At 36.5% G+C, this 19,303-nt stretch overlaps 1 protein-coding gene across 1 annotated transcript in view; it reads left to right on the top strand.

The window, feature by feature from the left end:
- The window catches only part of LOC125060827 (SH2 domain-containing protein 4B-like), a 39,535-nt gene that overhangs the window by 19,317 nt on the left and 915 nt on the right, over positions 1-19,303 (top strand). The window contains exons 2-9 of the mRNA XM_047665931.1: positions 7,896-8,010; positions 9,986-10,102; positions 10,373-10,546; positions 14,945-15,151; positions 15,891-16,065; positions 16,825-16,929; positions 17,499-17,600; positions 18,327-18,521. Coding sequence (XP_047521887.1) covers positions 7,906-8,010; positions 9,986-10,102; positions 10,373-10,546; positions 14,945-15,151; positions 15,891-16,065; positions 16,825-16,929; positions 17,499-17,600; positions 18,327-18,521 — 1,180 coding nt within the window. The 5' untranslated portion in view covers positions 7,896-7,905. The remainder of the gene's footprint in view (positions 1-7,895; positions 8,011-9,985; positions 10,103-10,372; positions 10,547-14,944; positions 15,152-15,890; positions 16,066-16,824; positions 16,930-17,498; positions 17,601-18,326; positions 18,522-19,303) is intronic.

The raw sequence follows: 19,303 nt of genomic DNA, 5'->3' as shown, positions 1-19,303 counted from the left end.
TAAGCGTGGATTAGATCTGCCGTTTGTGTTTATCTACATTTTTTGCGATGTTTTCATATAACTGTACTGTTTCTGGGTTAAGAGAAATTACTCATATGTGATAAAATTGTTTTTCTTTTGAAGCATTAACCCATTGGCCAGGTTTTTTTGTCGATCGTGGAATTCGGAGTAGGTCATGTAAATTTTTGCGTTACAATAGCGAGATCGAGCAATGTGTTTGTAAATATTTCGTGTTTAGACTTACTAAAATTACTGCAGAATCGGAATGTTATCTGTGATTCCAGTTGAGTTGTTTGAAATAATGTTATCTTAATGGCATTATGATGCATCTGGCATTTGTCTTGAATTCAGATGTTTTTTTTTATGTAATAGGAGGCAAACGGGCAGGAGGCTCACCTGATGTTAAGTGATACCGCCGCCCATGGACACTCACAATGCCAGAAGGCTCGCAAGTGCGTTGCCGGCCTTTAAGAATTGGTACTCTCTTTTCTTGAAGGACCCTAAGTCGAATTGGTTCGGAAATACTTCTGAGGGCAGCTGGTCCGCGGCAAAAACTGCCTTAGAAAACGCTCAGTTGTGGAACGACGGACGTCGAGGTGATACGGATGGTATTTTAAAATGTGTCAGTCAGATGAAATGTTTTTTACAATTTTTTTATTTTTTATTTTCATTAAAAAAATTGATCCACAAGCAATGGGTTTGTTTATTATTAGTAACAATTAGCTGATTAGAAATTTAACCTAAAACCTTCCGGTTCATCCTTGAGTCAACAAATTAATGAACAGGTGCTAGTTATGAATAGTTAACGAATTATTTTGTGTCAACCCTACTTAGAATCCTTTGTGAACACGCCTGTCCTTGACGAACTGGCTCGCCCACTGGGTGAGGCTTTCTTTGCTTAGGCAACGAGATTCCAATGATAAATCGAGTGTAGTATATATTCGCCGTAAAGATTATATAAAGTGACTACATATTTTTACTTTTATGGTTATCTTAATTTTACTAAATATTTTTTGTATTTCATCGGACACATTGCTGTGTCAATAACAATATAAAATTCTTATTTAAATTCAAAATATATTATTTAAAAGCAAAAATATTAAACTTAAGAAAAAAAAAAAAAAGAATAACTTTATTATACACAATAACAGGATATTAAGGTGAAATAAAGTGCACTAGAGAGTGTGGGGGACACTAGGATTCTGTGTGTCGTGGGCCGCTAGTATCTTCCATTAAATATACAGTATATTTTACAATTTTCTCAACCTACATAGTAATAATTAAAATAATTAAAAATTAATACAAATTTAAAAAGTTTGATCCCTGTGGCAGTGTACCTTTAATGCTGGCATTTCATTTCTGTATTTCGATACTTATTTGTTGAGAGACCAGCTTTGGTGTCGCACGCCCAATAGCTACATTTTGATTTGATTGAAACAACTAACACGGAATACGTTTAAAAAAATGCAATTGTTGTCTATAAATATTGTAATTAATAACAAACAACTACGAGACGTTTCCTTGAAATAAAACAAAGGAATCCGGTTGAAGCGGTAAGTCACTTGATAGACTTGTTTCTAACTTCACACCGAAACCTGTTAGCTGATACCGAGATACATTTACCTTCACTTTCCTAACTAGATGACCTGTTGAACTTGTGTGTAATTACGCCATCTATTGAAGATTGTCCGAAGTGTCGATTACGTTTCCTTACAATAATTGTTTGACAAAAAAGTAATGTACAGTACTTTCCTAATCCCATATGAGGTTGTATTATAGCAACACTATATTATTATTATTACCTACTTACTAATTCTTAAAAGGCCGGCAACACACTCGCGTGCCCTCTGGCACATGAGAGTGTCCAAGCTTACACTTAACATCAGATGAGCCTCCTGCCCGTTGTATGTGGAACCAGCTGCCCACTGAAGTATTTCCGAACCAATTTAACTGGGTGCTTTAAGAAAAGAACGTACCAATTCTTAAAAGGACGGCAACACACTCGCGAACCCTCTGGTTATTATTATTATTGTTATTGAGCCCGCCCATGGACACACCAAGGGCGGGGATATCTTTTTGGTTAGTAGAAAACAAGTATTATATATTTATTTATACTTTATTGCCTTAATCAAAAACATACACATAACAAAAATAAAAAAACAGGTTACAAAAATCGTAAGGCAACGGGCGGCCTTATTGCTAACAAGCGATTTCTTCCAGGCAACCCTAAAGTGGAACAATGAAAAAGAAACGCCTACAGAGGGTAGAGTACAAGTAAATAATATATTTTGGCTTAGTACTGTAAAGATATGTATGTATTATTGTTATATAATATATATATAAATAAATACATTTCTTATTGTTATGTAAAATAAATGTTTTATATCTATAATATAATATGTTGTACATCTTTTATTTGTTATAGTTATGTTTCAAATACTTAAAAGTAGTCCAAGGGCATATACAACTATGTTCATAATCATTCTATTGAATGTATTGTAATAATACAGATGATTCTGTCACGACCATACAAAAGGATATCATTATACTTAAAGATTGCTTAACATAGCTACATAAGAATAATTGTGTACTTCGGCAAATGGTTTATCTATGCCCATGGCGAACAATACGAACAATTGTTTATAATTTGAAAAACAAATGAAAACTCAGCGAACGTCATAACGTCATAAAAATCAGTGGCGTTATAACCATTTTAGGTCCGGACCTCAGGTTTCTGTATCTGTTTCGTGATTATTTGTCAATTAGGCAAGTAGGTGATCAGCCTCCTGTGACACACGTCGAGTTATTGGGTCTAAGGCAAGCCAGTTTTGTCACGTTTTCCTTCACTGTACGAGCGAGTGTTAATTAGGCAGATAGAAAGAAAGTTTATTAGTTCAGCCGGCGATCGAACCTACGACCTCAGGGACAGTCGCACGCTGAAGCCACTAGGCCACGTCAACGTCTTTTATATTCGTAACTTATAAACGTCACAAAAAAGATTCTTTACACGAGTTCCCAAAACAAATGCATTATTTCTCAGCCACTCTTTTCAACCGCCAAGTTTTCGTTTGTTTCGTGAATATTACTTTACAAAAATAAAAAGTAATTACACTCACTACAAATTTTAGTTTTTACTAGTAATTTTGAACCCTTAACAATGCGGTGTAGGTACTCTGTAAGCGCTTAAGAACGCTTTTTTAAATTGATCAGCCCACTACCGAATGTATTAAGTAGTAAGTGGACTTTAAATTAAGTAAAACACGCGTTTTATTAATTAAAGATAGTCAAAGGAAAAATAATACTGAAGCTGTCAAATAGAAGCAGAGCGGCGTAATTTCGCTTTCTATGTGCGCCACAGGAACACGTCAAGAGGGAACCGGTTTGTAGACTAGACCTTACTATATCAGGCTCAGAAGAATCATTACTAAGAACAAAACACACGACAGTGTGCTTGCCCTATATTTGTGTATTTAACTCCAGTTTATAAAGTATTTTCTTAATGAACCTGCTGAATAGTTGGTAGTATAAAACATAGTATAAAACAAAGTCGCTTTCTCTGTCCCTATATCCCTATGTTTGCTTAAATCTCTATAACTACGCTACGGATTTTGATGCGGTTTTTTTTAATAGATAGAATGATTGAAGAAGAAGGTTTATATGTATAATAACATCTATTAAATAGTGGAAAAATACGGTTTTTAAGGTTTCCAATGTGATGTCGTAAATAATTAAATTTCCGCTTACATTGCAAACGCAGGCTAAACCCTACGAGATTTATCAAAATATCCAAATATAACGCGCATGGGCCACGGGCAGTAATTAATAAATCAAAACTACTGGATCGATTTTAATAATTTTTTCAGTGAGTGACGTATGCTATATATTTTATACCCGTGCGATGTCGGAGCGGGCCGCTATGTTTTTATATACAACGGTCACAGTTTTCATGTAGTGTATTTAGTATCAGCATTGCAACCGTGCGAAGCCGGGGCGGGTCGCTAGTTTAATTATGTATTGGAAATGGCGAAGCACATCACATCTGGAGTGGAGCAAGAGGGAGGGAGTGATGACAACTTACTGATGATGATTTAAAGGAAAAAAATAGTTTAGGGTTTGAATAGAGCTTTTGCGTTATGTAACTTAGAAATATGCCTTAAAATCTACTTTTCTTATTGAAGTTTAATAACGAATTAATATTTTTTTTTAAATACAATTCACACCAATTGACCTAGTCCCATGCTAAGCTGGTGAAGTTTGTGTTATGGGTACTAGGCAACAGATATACATACATATTATAGATAGATAGACATACAAATACATATTTAAAGAAGACCTAAGCACAACACCAAATGCTCATCACATCGATGTTCGTCTCAGCCGGGGATCGAACCCGGGACCCATGGATTCGCAGTCAGGGGTCTACACTAGACCAATGAGTCGTCAAATTAATTCGGATACCAATACAGAAAACGGTTTTTATATTCCACGAATACACACAAATTCAATATTTTCAATATTCTTTTATAAAGAATGAATAAATTGAAAATTAAAACAAATTTAAAAAGTACCTATGGCAGTACCTGTAAACAGTATTAAAGGTAACAGTACTTAAAGAGTACCTGGAGAATATTGTAAATCTTTTTGTGATGGGACCAAATGATATGCTTTTAATTAAATTAAGTTTAGATTCGTATTATTATAATTACGACGTCAAATGAACTTTCTATTTAAGACAAATTAACATAGTAAACGTTTAACTAAAGGATAAATTTCATGTTACATAACTATTCTTGATGAGTTTAGAGAAATTAGACAGTTTAGTCATTGCATAGATAGATAGTACCTGTGACCCCAGAGCTGGTGCTTTTCACGCTCAACAAATAGGAATCGCAATACAGTGAGGAAATGCTGCCAGCGTTAAAGTTACATTGACACGAGGACCAAACTTTTTAAATCTAATTATCTTTCATCGGACGTCGAGGCAGAATACGAAATTCCACCCGTATCACCTTGACGTCCGCCGTTCCACAACTGAGAGTTTTTCAAGCTAGTTTTTGCCGCGCACCACCACTTTGTGAAACCAGCTGCCCACAGAAGTATTTCCGAACCATTTCGACTTAGGGTCCTTCAAGAAAAGAGCGTACAAATTCTTAATAGGCCGGCAACGAACTCGCGAGCCCTCTGGCATTGAGTGTCCATGGGCGGCGGTATCACTTAACATCAGGTGCGCCTCCTGCCCGTTTGCCCCTGTTCTATAAAAAAAATCGTTTTAATTTTCTTTTTATTTCTAGAATATCGTTTTAATTAAATACTTATCCGTTTCTCGTAAAAGCAAGAACGGCCAGTTTAGCTTTAGTAAGGGGGCACACACTGATTCAGTTTCTATGAATAACGGTCTTGAAATAATAATAGTTCTGGACGTCAAAGACGCAATATCAGGATAAGAATCTTTGAGTTTTTGTTGTTGAGAAAATGTATGAGTTCCCGTTACTCATTCCTGTATATAAATATTCATACACTGTCAGTCCCATTGTGTCATGTTGGTTCTGAGAACAGTTGAATGGTTTCAAAGTTTAAAAATATTCAGTGTTTACGATTGGTGTTTTTAAATAAGCTTAACAGGAAGTATATTATCATGTAACCTGTAGACTGTAGTTGTTTGAGCATGATGCTTTATAGAATAGAGGGCAAACGGGCAGCAGACTCACCTGATGTTAAGAGATACGCCATGGACACAATGCCAGACAACTCGTTAAAGAATTGGTACGCTGTTTTTTTGTAGGACTCTTAGTCGAATTATTTCGGAAAGATTTCAGTGGGTAGCTGGTAGATTTCAGTGGGTAGCTGGTAGATTTCAGTGGGTAGCTGGTAGATTTTAGTGGGTAGCTGGTAGATTTCAGTGGGTGGTTGGTATAAATACAAAGTTTCTGCCCTAGTTTCTTACTTAGAACATTGTATTAGTTTGAAAGTGTAAAAATGCAAATATTATTGTTTGCATACGTTACGCACTGAATATTTTGCAACAAGAAACTTAAACATCAATCACGTGTCCAAGTAAATGAGATGTGGACATCTTTATCTTTTACTAGCAAAGCCCTACGGTTTCTCTAGCTTATAATTTATACAGCCTATAACCTCCTCAATAAATGGACTAGTAAAAAATAATTCAATTCGAACCCGTGCTTCCTGTTTCGTTTAACCAGAGCTTTCAAAAGGAAATAATTTTCATCGTGCGGTCATGTGGAACATGGTGTAATGGCTGCAGCTCCTTACAAACATTGTGTAAAACATCAAAATTGGCGATTAAAAAGAGTGGCGGCGAGTTTATTGCCAGTTCTTCTCGTCCGTTCTACGTTTTTGATTTGAGAACTGGCAGTAAATATAAAATTAGAAGCATTTAATATTTATTTCTTTTTTGACGTTCATAAGTGTACATTGTGTTGCCTAAATGAATAAATGATTTTGACTTGACTTGTATATCTTTAGCACGATTCAGGATGTGACGTCATAGTGGTAATTTGTAGTCTAAAATTGTAGGTGTCGGTAGACTTGTTACGGAGGTCTGGACAACGAGTAGAAATATTAATTTAATTAATGTACAGATGAACCCGTGGGGGGCTTGACTATAAACATGATTTAATATTAAACTTGAGAAATACCTCTGAACATTATTTACCTAAGTACCAGGAATCCCAACCGTAATAATCGTACATATGGGATTCATAACGATAATTAATTTTGTTTTTTGTTTGAAGCTGGGTAACAACTGACTTTAATGGTATAAAATGTAAGCTTATAACTAACTTGTTGCGACGCTAACAAAAACTTGGCTATCTAAGGGTTCACAAATCTAAACACTTATGTTATTGGACATTATCGGAAACGAGAATGTTTTACTACACATTATGAGTGTGGTAAAAAATTTGCTCTATTCGCACTTGTTTCGTTTAACCACAGGGGAACATTTAAAATAGCTTTTCTTCATGCAATACTTTTAATTAATAAAGGAGCTACCCACTGAAATCTTTCCGAACTAATTCGACTTAGAGTCCTTCATGAAAAGAGCGTACCAATTCTTAATAGAGCTGTCGCACACATCTGAGGCCCAGACCTAAAACGTTGTAGTTGTGTTTAGTAATCAGTCAAGAGTAGTAAATGTTTCCTATTTATAATATTAGTATAGATTAGAATCAAATATCAATTATTAAACTCAATAAACCATATTTTATAAAAATTAAAAATTATTGATTAAAAAGTTTGATTGTTTTTTTTTAAATATAAACTTTGAGTCAAAAGTGTTGTTAAAAAGATATATTTATAAAGTATTTCTTCTAAGGGAAACCCCTTAGTCGTAATCTTATCTAATGTTTTGCAAAATGGCACATCTTGACATTCACCAACGGGAAATCACTGGTTGACATTTTAAAAACACGTTTAATTCGGTCTATTGAGAGATGTAACACGTATTAGTGGTTTATAAAAGTCGGCAACACACCCGCTAACCCCTGGCGTTGCAGGTATCCATGAGCGGCGGTTTTCACCTGTCATATAAAAATAAACATAAAATTTCTAGTACAACAATCGAGTTTTTTTCTTTTTTCATGTATTAATGTCGTTTGTTTTATGAAAATTCAGTTTTCTTCAAAAAAATATATTTTGTCTATTAATGTACTTATGTTTTCTGTTACATTGTTTATCTATGTAATCTGATTTGGCATTGTATGTTGTCTAAGTGCTTTGTTTTATAATGTGTAAGTTAGCTGTAAGATTACTAATAAATAAATAAATAAAATGTTATCAAAAGTCCTTGCCAATATCCAATCCGTTTGTATTTGCGCCATCGTTACGTTTACAAAAATTTTAGAACGACTTATTTATCATATTCTCTTTTTCAGAGCAAGCATCATGCTGCAGCAGATCCTTCGTGACATGTGGGTTGACCCGGAGATCCTCGCCGAGCTGGACGAGACACAGAAACAGACTCTCTTTTGCAAAATGAGAGAAGAACAGGTAATATTTTTATTTCGACTGAAAGAAGTGTTTCCGAACCACTTCGACTTTAGGGTCCATCAAGAAAAGAGCATATTGCATTCTTAAAAGGCCGGTAACGCACTTGTGAGCCTTCTGGCAATGTGAGTGTCCATGGGCGGCGGTATCACTTAACATGGGCCTCCTGACCGTTTGCCTCGTATTACATTAAAAAAAACTTGCCAGTTCATTGTAACTCTTTAGCTATCAGCCCTATTAAACCGCAATTATCGGATTAAATTTTACAGCTAAACTCCCCCAAACTTGTACCTGAATTTGGAGTTATGTGGTACGATTTGTTTTATACTTCGCTACAGGATTATTTTAATTCATTTTTTACTTCACTAATGAAATGTTACTTAAACGACAATTTTAATACACTTTTTTTAACAATTCGATACTGTATCGAATTCCATAAAAATCCATATCCTAAACGATTTAACGCATTGGTCACGATTCATTGTTCTAAAAATACCAAATCCGTGTTATTCAAGGTTGGTCTTAGACAATTTGCCCTTCTCTTCAAAGCTATTAGGCTGAGCTTAATAATGCCAATCATTTCGCAACTATCGGTAAATAGAATTATTAAATTATATAAAATAACATTAGTTTTTTACACTTGATCTAAAAGAAACGATTTACGATGACCATCTGTCAAATGTCAACAGCCGAGTGTCAAGTTTGGCGGCAAATAATAATGGGAACTTCATTCTGTAGACTGTAACGATGTTTGAATATCTATAGTCTATTACACTGATACCACATAGAATTCGATCATATTGATCTGTGGAAAAATAAAAACTATGTTGTGTTTTTTATTAGCATTTCTTGCAAACAGTTAAATTTTATTGTTAAAGGTATGTTAAAACATATAGTCTAAGATTCAAAAACTAGTAGAATACAAATTAGACTCTACTTTGAACATGTCTTAGTCTAAATTGTTTTTATTTTTATTCTTTTTCCGCCCTGATCTTAGGGAATAGTCTGGTTTTAATTATATTTTTAGGCAAATTCAACAATTTCGTTGTGAAACTAAATTTACCAAAATTCTAATTAAACGCCCGCGGTTTTATTTTAGTTAACTAACTAATAATTAAAACTCGTTTAATGCGACAAATGATACGCTTTCACGGCGAACCGATTTAATTAAATTAAGTACGCACATACCTCGAATTAAAGACCGCATTTCTATTGCTTAAATATTGTTATTAAATAAATACACTGCCTCAGCTGCCCACTGAAGTATTTGCGAACCAATTCTACTTAGGGTCCTTCAAGAAAAGAGCGCTCCAATTCTTAAAAGGCCGGCGACGCACCCGCGAGCCTTCTGGCATTGAGTGTTCATGGGCGGCGGTATCATTTAACATCAGATGAGCCACTGCCCGTTTGCTATAAAAAAAAATATAGATCATTGAAATTACCACAATCATTACGTGTATGTTTTTTTTCTATGTCCTGCTTGCGTTAAAAGACAATTACTTTTTATATAATGAATTTCTTCAAGATGTCAAAAATGGTGTAGTTCCATACAAATATTTAACCAAAAAACTTTGTGCTTGTGTAGTGTCTGTGAATAAGCGCGAGACGTGATGTCAAACTGAAATACAATCATAAATACATCATGAATAGACTGTCCGTCGTGTATGAGTGGACTAAAATGTATAGCATGGCAAAAAAATCATATTTTGAAACATACTGTATGTGAAATTGCATTAGTGTGAGTACTGTGAACCCGCCAGCTTTCGATAACCGACCTATACCAGTTCGTCCCATCCGTTTTTCCTAGGGCTGCCTGTACTCATGTACGTATAGTTCACGTATTTAAAACAACACGAACAGTAAATCTTGAGAAACTTGAGCAGCGTGTGCGTCTTTGGAACTAAACTATATTTAAAATAGTGTTAATAAGGTCTAACCATCCAGATCATACTCACGAAATATATTAAATTATTTTCAGGTCCGTCGCTGGCAGCTATGGGATGATAAAGTGTGTAAGGAAGACACTGAACGAAAATTCACTTCCAACGGGAAAAAGCAAGTGCAATTTCTTAAGGGTGAAGATGGAGAACCATGGGTACGTAAAGAAGATATAGTTTGTTTCGTGGGTGTGGGTCGTGGGTGATAAGGTCTCCTTAAAATTCTCATGGCACAATGTTCGTTCCCATACTCCTCCAAAACGGCTCGACCGATTCTTATGAAATTTTTAATACATATTCAGTAAGTCTGAGAATCGACTACTATCTTTAAAACCTCTAAGTGATAAGGGGTGTCTACCCCAAAAAAAATGTATACGACTTGTGCCACCATTAAACCAGGTAATACATAATTAGTGATCGAAAATCAGGTGTGGGTGATGGGTGAGCATCCCAACGACCAATCTATCGAGTGCATCTTAGCTGAAGAGGCAAGGCAAAGAGCACTCGCCCAGGCAAGAGAAGAGGCACACCAGCTGCGCAAATCGGTTGAGAAGGAGCTCACACATCTTATTGACTATAAACCTTTGGATAGCTTAGAACAGGTATGAATGATATGTATGCGTATTTTAAAATAGTTTTAATTTCAATAGACAATGCAGTGCAACAAAATTTAGATAATTCATTTTAAATACAGATACAAGTTTTTTTGCGCCTGGGAAAAAATAATAGCAAATGTGTGCTAACGTTCCATGAAATAGTAAAAACGCCTGCCAAAATCCACGTTTTTTGGCAGGCGTTTTTACTATTTGTTATGGAATCAGGATAAAAAGTTGCTAAATATATGTAGGATTTGGGTAGGACATTTTAATAAATAAAATGCCACTTAATTTTCAAATAATAATTCTATTTTAATCACTCCTAATTTACACAGAGTAATATGAGTCAGGGATAAGCTCGCAAGATACAACTAGTGCACCGAGCCACGCCAGAGCCGAGACTGCCCGCGTAAGGCCCGCTCCGCCATTTATAACGATAGACTCGGTAGTGGGGAGAGTGGGGAGACTTGAAGAACCGGCTGTGACGTGCTCGATGCAGGTGTTGTTTGCTATAGGCGCGTACGGCGGTACAGGCGCCGTCACGGCCATACTGACATGCGTGCGTCCTCGCACGCGCCTCACCCCATATCTCTGTTACATCAGTTACATAAATTAAGGCGCATAATTTTGGTCTGGCTCAAAGCCCTGCAAAAATAAAACAATCAGTAATTTCTGCTAGTCCGGAATTTACATTCCCTGTAGCCATAGCCATTGCATAATTTTGGTCTAGCTCAAAGCCCTGCAAAAATAAAACAATCAGTATTTTTTTTTTTAAACATGTGCCCTGCAACATTATTGGACTGGCATTAGCCCTTCAATAATGTTGGACTGGAAGCCCTTCTCTTTTTTTTTTAACATGTGCCCTGCAACATTATTGGACTGGCATTAGCCCTTCAATAATGTTGGACTGGAAGCCCTTCTCTTTTTTTTTTAACATGTGCCCTGCAACATTATTGGACTGGCATTAGCCCTTCAATAATGTTGGACTGGAAGCCCTTCTCTTTTTTTTTTAACATGTGCCCTGCAACATTATTGGACTGGCATTAGCCCTTCAATAATGTTGGACTGGAAACACTTCTCCTTTTTTTTTTAACATGTGCCCTGCAACATTATTGGACCGGCCTTAAGCCCTTCAACAATGCTGGACTGGCAATATGGTTGGAGTCTTGGCAGATGTAGCAGTAGCTTTTTGGTTTTTTTTTTTAAATTCCAATTTGACTAAAACACAACCATTTTTATCACAGCGCTGTCTGCATTCACTGCCCCGATGCGCCTCTAAAAGGACGGAACTTTTTCCGTTCTACTTCAGTCATAGAAGAACCTTCATGTGTTATTTTAAGTGTAAAGCTTCGTAAAATCCGAAACAGTTGATGTTTGCTGTTTATAATAGCTGAACTCAGTTCGCGACGTATTTTTGTTGTTGCATTGAGATAAAACAAATATTGCAAATCAAGTTGCAACATTTTCGGCCAAATTTGTGTTCGGATTTTTTTTTTCCTATTAGCTGCCATAGACGCATACCTGCTTCAGCTGGAGTTTCTTGCATTATCATTGGTTTTGCAAAGTTCGAAATTAATATTTCCCGAATACTCTGCCAGGTCATTTGATTAGGCTGTATAATTGTGAGGCATGTCGCGGCGCGACCTTTAAGACAGTGAATAAGAGCAATAATCAAATCAACGCCTTCTAAATTTTTCTTCTCAATAATTATGTCATTTAAAGTGCACCAATTGGTTTGTCTGAATCGGTTACATCCAGGTCAAATGGCACCAACTTGATAGGTATTGATGAATCCACAGGTTGAGAATTTAAACTATCTGCAATTTTCTTAAAAATGTCTTCCATGCCAGTAGAGAAAAGAGACAGTTTGCGGTGGTCGGCCACCACCTCTCCACCCTCTCTCGAACCGTACGCAGACCTGACTCAAACGCCATCTCTTAAAGAGACAGCTAATAACGACATCTATGATTGTATAAACGTAACCTCGCCGTCACGGTCACCCTGCCGCATCACACGTCCTCGTGTGCTCTCGAAAAGAAAATCCACAGGTCATCAATTCTCAGACTCGGTCATTCTGACCAAATAAAACGAATCATTAGAAATGTTAATGACACAAATCATCAATCACTAAAGGTCAGTACCTACACAAGGTACCGGACTCGAACGTGTGTACGTGACTGCGAGTGGCGCGAGACGAGCGTCAGTCTGGTATTGTTTATTGTAATTCTTCATATAGCTCTGGAGGCATCCTTAAATAATTGTTATAATCTTCAGGACATACACGTAGCTCTTCAATCAAGTTTACGTGGCTGTAATCAGAACGGCGATCTAACCAATGTCTAACACAGTACCTCCTTTTACGTTTTTTTCTTTTAAATTTCTTTGATTTTCTTATAAAGCACTGTGAGACTTGCTAAATACAGTCACCGTATCCTTTGTTGCGCAGACATCTTTTGGCTCGAACGCTCCTTTATTGCACAGACATCTTTTGGCTCGAACGGTTCGGTGATACCGAACGGCGCGCCTCACTCGATAGATCAATGCTCAATGTGTGGACGAAAGCCTATGCCATGGTTTCACTCGATAGATTAGCTCGATCGAGCAATACCGCACGCGAGCACTGACCTTAAAAACGTGACGTTATATCCACGTTTACACTATCTGTTCTTTACACATAACAGCTAATAAAAATAATCGATGCGAAAATGCTGAAGGTCTATTATGGTCATTATCACGATCTTAACAGAATCAATCAAAATCAACAGAATCAACACCTTGCTTAATTTCAACACACACTGGCGTCACCAAACGCCATGGCAATGTACCTCTATCGAGCACAAGCCACCACTTCGGGGCACGCCTCCCTCGGGCATCCCCACAAAAATGCCTCCATCAAGAATTATACCGGTGCCTCCATCGAGCACTATTAAGCATTGTGTTGACTACCACTAGGCCCAACAGCCTCAACATCTACTTCGTTACATCACAATCATCTATCACAACTTGACCTTCAGACATTTCTCGAAAACGATCTTGGGCGTACTTGAACGTCCGTTTAGAGTCTAAAGCTTTAATAAGATAGCGATCACCATCAAAGACTTCAGATACTTTGAACGGCCCTTTGTACTTAGAGTCAAGTTTTGTCTGGTTAAGCTCTTCGTTTTTTTTTTTTAAACACTATGTCACCCTAACCTTGGTCGAGTCAACACACGAGAATCTGCACAGTACTATTTACCCTAGGATATCCTATACCAGTCAAAGACAAGGTCTCGTGTGACCGCCTGCCTCTAAATTTCCAAGAAATCGTTTCTTTCATTCTGAACCCTAATCGTAACAAAATGAAAACTGCTCACCCGAGTGACTCAACCTTCCTAGGGGTGCTGCAACTTTGCACAGATCCACGTGACGCAATTTCAGTTGTAAACGCCAAATGTTGAACACGCGTTTCACATTGTGAAAGATGTGCGAGAACACTCGAAACGACTATTTCCTCGGTAGTCATATTTTTTTCATCTTGCCATTATTCGCCATCTTTAGGTTTGGCGTTATTTAAATAGAAATGGGGCGGCCGTATCCTGACAGTCGTACCTTAAGATAAAAAGCGCCTTAAATTCGGTCCCCCATTCCAGGAAAAGCCACTCGTGAAAGGCACGCCGATGCTTGACCTTTCAGAGCCTTGCTCAGGGCGATATAAGAGAAGCACCTTGCAATTTTTCGCTCCTCCATGCACATGCTCGCTGTGGTAATCCATGTGCGGATTAAAATCGGGTAAATGCATCGCTTCTTTAGTTGAGGGGTTTTCATGGTCTCCAATAACGCCATGAAATTCTGTTTCTGAGCTTCCAACAATCGCTGTCATTTTTGCTGCCGTCACTGCCATGTGGGTCGTGTGGTTACATCCCACTTCTGATGTAGGATTTGGGTAGGACATTTTAATAAATAAAATGCCACTTAATTTTCAAATAATAATTCTATTTTAATCACTCCTAATTTACACAGAGTAATATGAGTCAGGGATAAGCTCGCAAGATACAACTAGTGCACCGAGCCACGCCAGAGCCGAGACTGCCCGCGTAAGGCCCGCTCCGCCATTTATAACGATAGACTCGGTAGTGGGGAGAGTGGGGAGACTTGAAGAACCGGCTGTGACGTGCTCGATGCAGGTGTTGTTTGCTATAGGCGCGTACGGCGGTACAGGCGCCGTCATATACATTATATTACCATCTGTTATCTTCATTCCCTTTCATTTTCTCAGAAACTATTGTCTAAACATCGAGACATACGTGTTGCGTTTTATAAACATAAACCAATCTTTCAATATCAAAGGCCCGTAAAACATAGTGACACTTTGTTTAAAAAACAATCTTTGTAAATCTAACTTTTGAAAACAAATTGTCTTTGTAGAAATTCGACCTATCTCCAAAGACCGTAGACAGTTTAGAAGATACATTGGACTTATACTGCACAGTGGATGAGCTAAGGGAGAGGATGGCGGCGCTGGAAGCTGAAGATAAAAAAGGAATTGAGAAGACATACTGCGATGATATCAAACTGGACTTAAAGCAGAATACGCTGCATTTTAACTTCATTGAAGGAAAGAAGGATATCCAAGTGAGAGACTATATGTATATTAGTTGTAAGCATTGGCTTAAGAGTAAGAGTCACATGCTTTATTCGTAAAACCAGTCAAAAATAAACTTCTAATCTAACACGTCTTTTCTGTGACAGTGTCATACTGGGAGTGGCTTTGTCATACGCAAGTTGTATTTAGCTCTCTCTAAGTTTCGCCTCTGAATCTTACCCTAATACAGGTCTTCTACTTGCTTAGAAGAAGTATCCTAATAATAATAATAATTTATTTGCAAAGAATATGGTATAAAAATGTTATGGTACAATGGTACGAATATTATGCCACACATAATAGCGTGCAAATTTGACAGGAAATTACATAGAAGTTACATACATGTTGAGTCATTATATATAGTCAATTCTGGTATTATTTGTAGTGATATAATATGACATTATTAAAACGTTATCATATTAATATTAATTATAATGTTTCACGCAATTAACCAATAATATAATAATACATTTTCCACAAGAAGTACATTAAGTCGATTTTTAAAAACTCTAGTAGGAATATCTTTGAATGCTTTTGGTAAATTATTATACACCTTAATTGCCATACAAAAGGTGTTTTTCCTATGCGATTCCAGATAAATATTTAGCATAGCCAATTTCTCCACCTGCTTACTTCGACAGTGGTCCATTCCCGTTGACTTCAAAATAATTATGTTTTTGAGGACGAATAAGGACATTTCTAAAATTCTAGCGATTGTTTTCTCCTCAGGACTCGAACGTGTGTCGTGGAGATGGAGTAAGTCTTCGTGTTGCGGCGTGGGAGCGTCGTGTAGCGGCGGCTAGAGCGGGCGATATATTGCGGGGCTTAAAAGCGCGGCGCGCGCGCACCTTACGGGACGCGCAGTTGCAGGCGAAGGACGAGGATGCTGTGTGGAGGGAACAGGGTACGCCTATAATAAACACATAAAGGGGTTTTAAGTATAACATAGATATACTTATTATAATCTATATTTATTGCCAGTTCTTCTCTTCCGTTCTACGCCCTTGATTTGATACTGGCAGTAGATGTAAAATTAGATGCATTTCATATATATTTTTGTTTTGACGTTTATAAGTGTACATTTTGTTACCTATATGAATAAATGATTTTTGAATTTGTAAAGTGTAAACTCTATATAACGACACTCAAGGGACTATGACTTTTACGTTACTAAGAGTTATCGTTAAATTGAAAGAAGAAAAATCTGTATTAGGAAAAGAAAAAGTTTATTTCAGACTAGTCTTAATAATTCTCTCCCGCCTCTATTGCGCGTATCATTATCACTTTTTCTTTAATACAGAGTGATTTTCTCTTACTTGCCAAGTTTACAGTATGAAAGTTTGTGAGCAACTAAGAATATACATATATAGATATCCATGACTCATACTAACAACAGTCTACACGTGCAAGCAATCCCTATTTATTAATGTAAACAAAAGAATGGATTCCTTAGACGAGAGACGAGACGAAGAGAGTTCGGTACATATGATGCCGGCAGTCGAGTTTATTATTTAATCAGTGTCGTTATTGAGGGTGGGCGTAATGCTATGTAGTTTATCATTGTATGAATGACAATCTGAACCAACCAAAGCCGAGAGACACTGTACATATTTTGATATGTTGTACCTTTGAGTTGAAATACTATGTTTATATGTTGTGTCAGAGAGGAAAGCGAAGGAAGCGGAAGCTGCCATGAGAGAAATAGCAAGAGCAGCTCGTGAAGCCCATCGTCGAAGCAATGAACCCGAATCCGTCTGTCCTACACAAGGTATTTTTAAAGTTATACTTCTTTAAGCGCGTTATGAAAAATTAATGAGAGTGAAATTTCACGATGCGCGCGCACCGTGACACAAAATTAACAGAATGAAGTTGCCCACGGAAGATGCTACGGCATTGGACATAATTTAAAAACAGCATTCGAATGATAATAGAATTTATGTTACACTTAATGTAAGAGAATAATAATAAATATTTATTTATTTAATTTTTCAAACGTAAACTGAACTTTATTGACTATAATGACTCCTTTTCCAGTCTTTGATTATTTAATTGTAATTAATTATTTACATGTAATCAAAAACTATTTTTAATAATGCCAAAGAAGTATAACTTCTTACGCGCGTACATAAGTGTACACACTTTTTTTTGTTTAACGAATAAATAAATATATATTCATACTTATATAATAAATATATATATACTTTACCTTCAAGCGTCATTCAACATTCCAGTCGCATGCATTATCCTAATTTAATTAAAAACAATTGTGCATTAAAACAGCTTACAACTGTATAATCATATTCACTATCGAATTATAAATTCTTGGTTATTTTTCAGTCAACAAACCACCGAATAAGGAGGCTGTCGTGGAATGGTTTAGGAAGCAAAAAATGGCGGGCGGCATTTTCGACGACAACAAAACCGCGGAATGGTTTCACGGTAATTAATAATTTTAAAACTAAAGATATCCCTTTTGTGTCTTAAGCTATTTATTTATTAAAATAAATAAAAACAAGTAAGATAAAGTATTAGGGATGCAACGGACAACCCTATCGCTAACAGACGATCATCCCGACGTCAAATAAGGCAACACAAATACTATAAAATTAGAGAGAATTGTTAATTATTAACTATTTGGTAATGTTTATCCCCGTATTCGTAAAACTAAGTCTGCAATGTTTTACCTATAGTTATCTCTTTTCATCACAGCGTAAACACAATTTGACAGAGAGAGGAAGAGTGAATGACAATAACTTTATGAATACTCTCATTTGTATTACTATTCCTATAAAAGGTCTCGTTAAATTGTTGCCTAGTTTTAATAATAAATGTTTAATCCGACATAATACAATTTAATGTAAAGGATTAGACACAAAACAAAAAAAGGAATGGTCGTGCTATTGTTGTCTTTGTCTCCCACAATTTTTTCACACATCTCTGTGACCTGTGATTGTTTTATTGAGTAATATCTCTATCTTTTATCTGAGATTAAAATCATACAGATAAAAGATACATAATAACAGAAATTCAATGCGAAAGCGTAACTAATAAATATTTTACATCTAATTTTATATATTATTATTTTTCTCCGGATTTTTATCTGTATAGATAAAGCTAAAAAAACACTTTGTACGTCATTAAAACAGTTTGTTTTTAATATTTCAGGATTAATCAGCCGATCGGAAGCCGAGCAGGCTCTATGTAATAAATCAGAAGGGACCTTCCTGGTCCGATTGTCAGAGCGAGTGTGGGGCTACGCGATATCATACCGAGCGGAGTCGCGGTGCAAACACTACCTTGTCGATACAAGCGATGGTTACCGTTTATTAGGCGCAGGGCAGATCTCTCATAATACCTTAGGTATATGTCTTGAAAATTCTAGAACTTACTAATGTCGCAAATCATTTTAAAAATCATTTCAGATTATTTACTAGACTGTAGAAAGAGAATTAGCCTAGTGGCTTCAGCGTGCGACTCTGATCCCTGAGGTCGTAGGTTCGATCCCCGATCGATCGATTCGCTCGATCGGTGAAGGAAAAAATCGTGAGGAAACCAGCTTGCCATAGACCCAAAAAGTCGACGTGTGTGTCTGGCACAGGAGTCTGATCACCTACTTGCCTATTAGATTGACAAATGCTCATAAAACAGAAATCTTGGGCCCAGACCTATAAAAGGTTGTAGTGTCGGTGCTGGTATTTTTTTAGAACGTGTACATTGTTCTATATATTTAATTGTCAAGTATTGAGGCTTAAAAAAATTGAAATAAACATTCATAATTTGAGCCCAAGAGCCAAAATGCTTCCCTAGACAAGATGGCGTCGCACAAGTCAGACATAGAAGAAATTAAACACTTAAACAAATGTCAACTCTTTTAGGTGTTAATTTTCATTCTTAAATTACACAAATATGCCGATCAAACACATTCTCCGACGAAATTATACTCCAAGACAATTAGGACTACATTTATCCTACGCAGAATACAAATATATTATAGCTGAAAGCAAATGTTTTGTCATTCATCATAAGCCGGACTTTGAGAGTTGCCGTCTTGTTTCACTTTGTATTTCACAAAAAAAAGTTAATTCGTTTTACGAAGACATTGTTTTGCTTACGAATAAATTTTATTCGAGTTCATTAGTAAC

Source organism: Pieris napi, chromosome 22, assembly GCF_905475465.1.
Source record: "Pieris napi chromosome 22, ilPieNapi1.2, whole genome shotgun sequence".
Taxonomy (NCBI): Eukaryota; Metazoa; Arthropoda; class Insecta; order Lepidoptera; family Pieridae; genus Pieris; species Pieris napi.
This window is presented reverse-complemented; position numbering and strand designations above follow the sequence as displayed.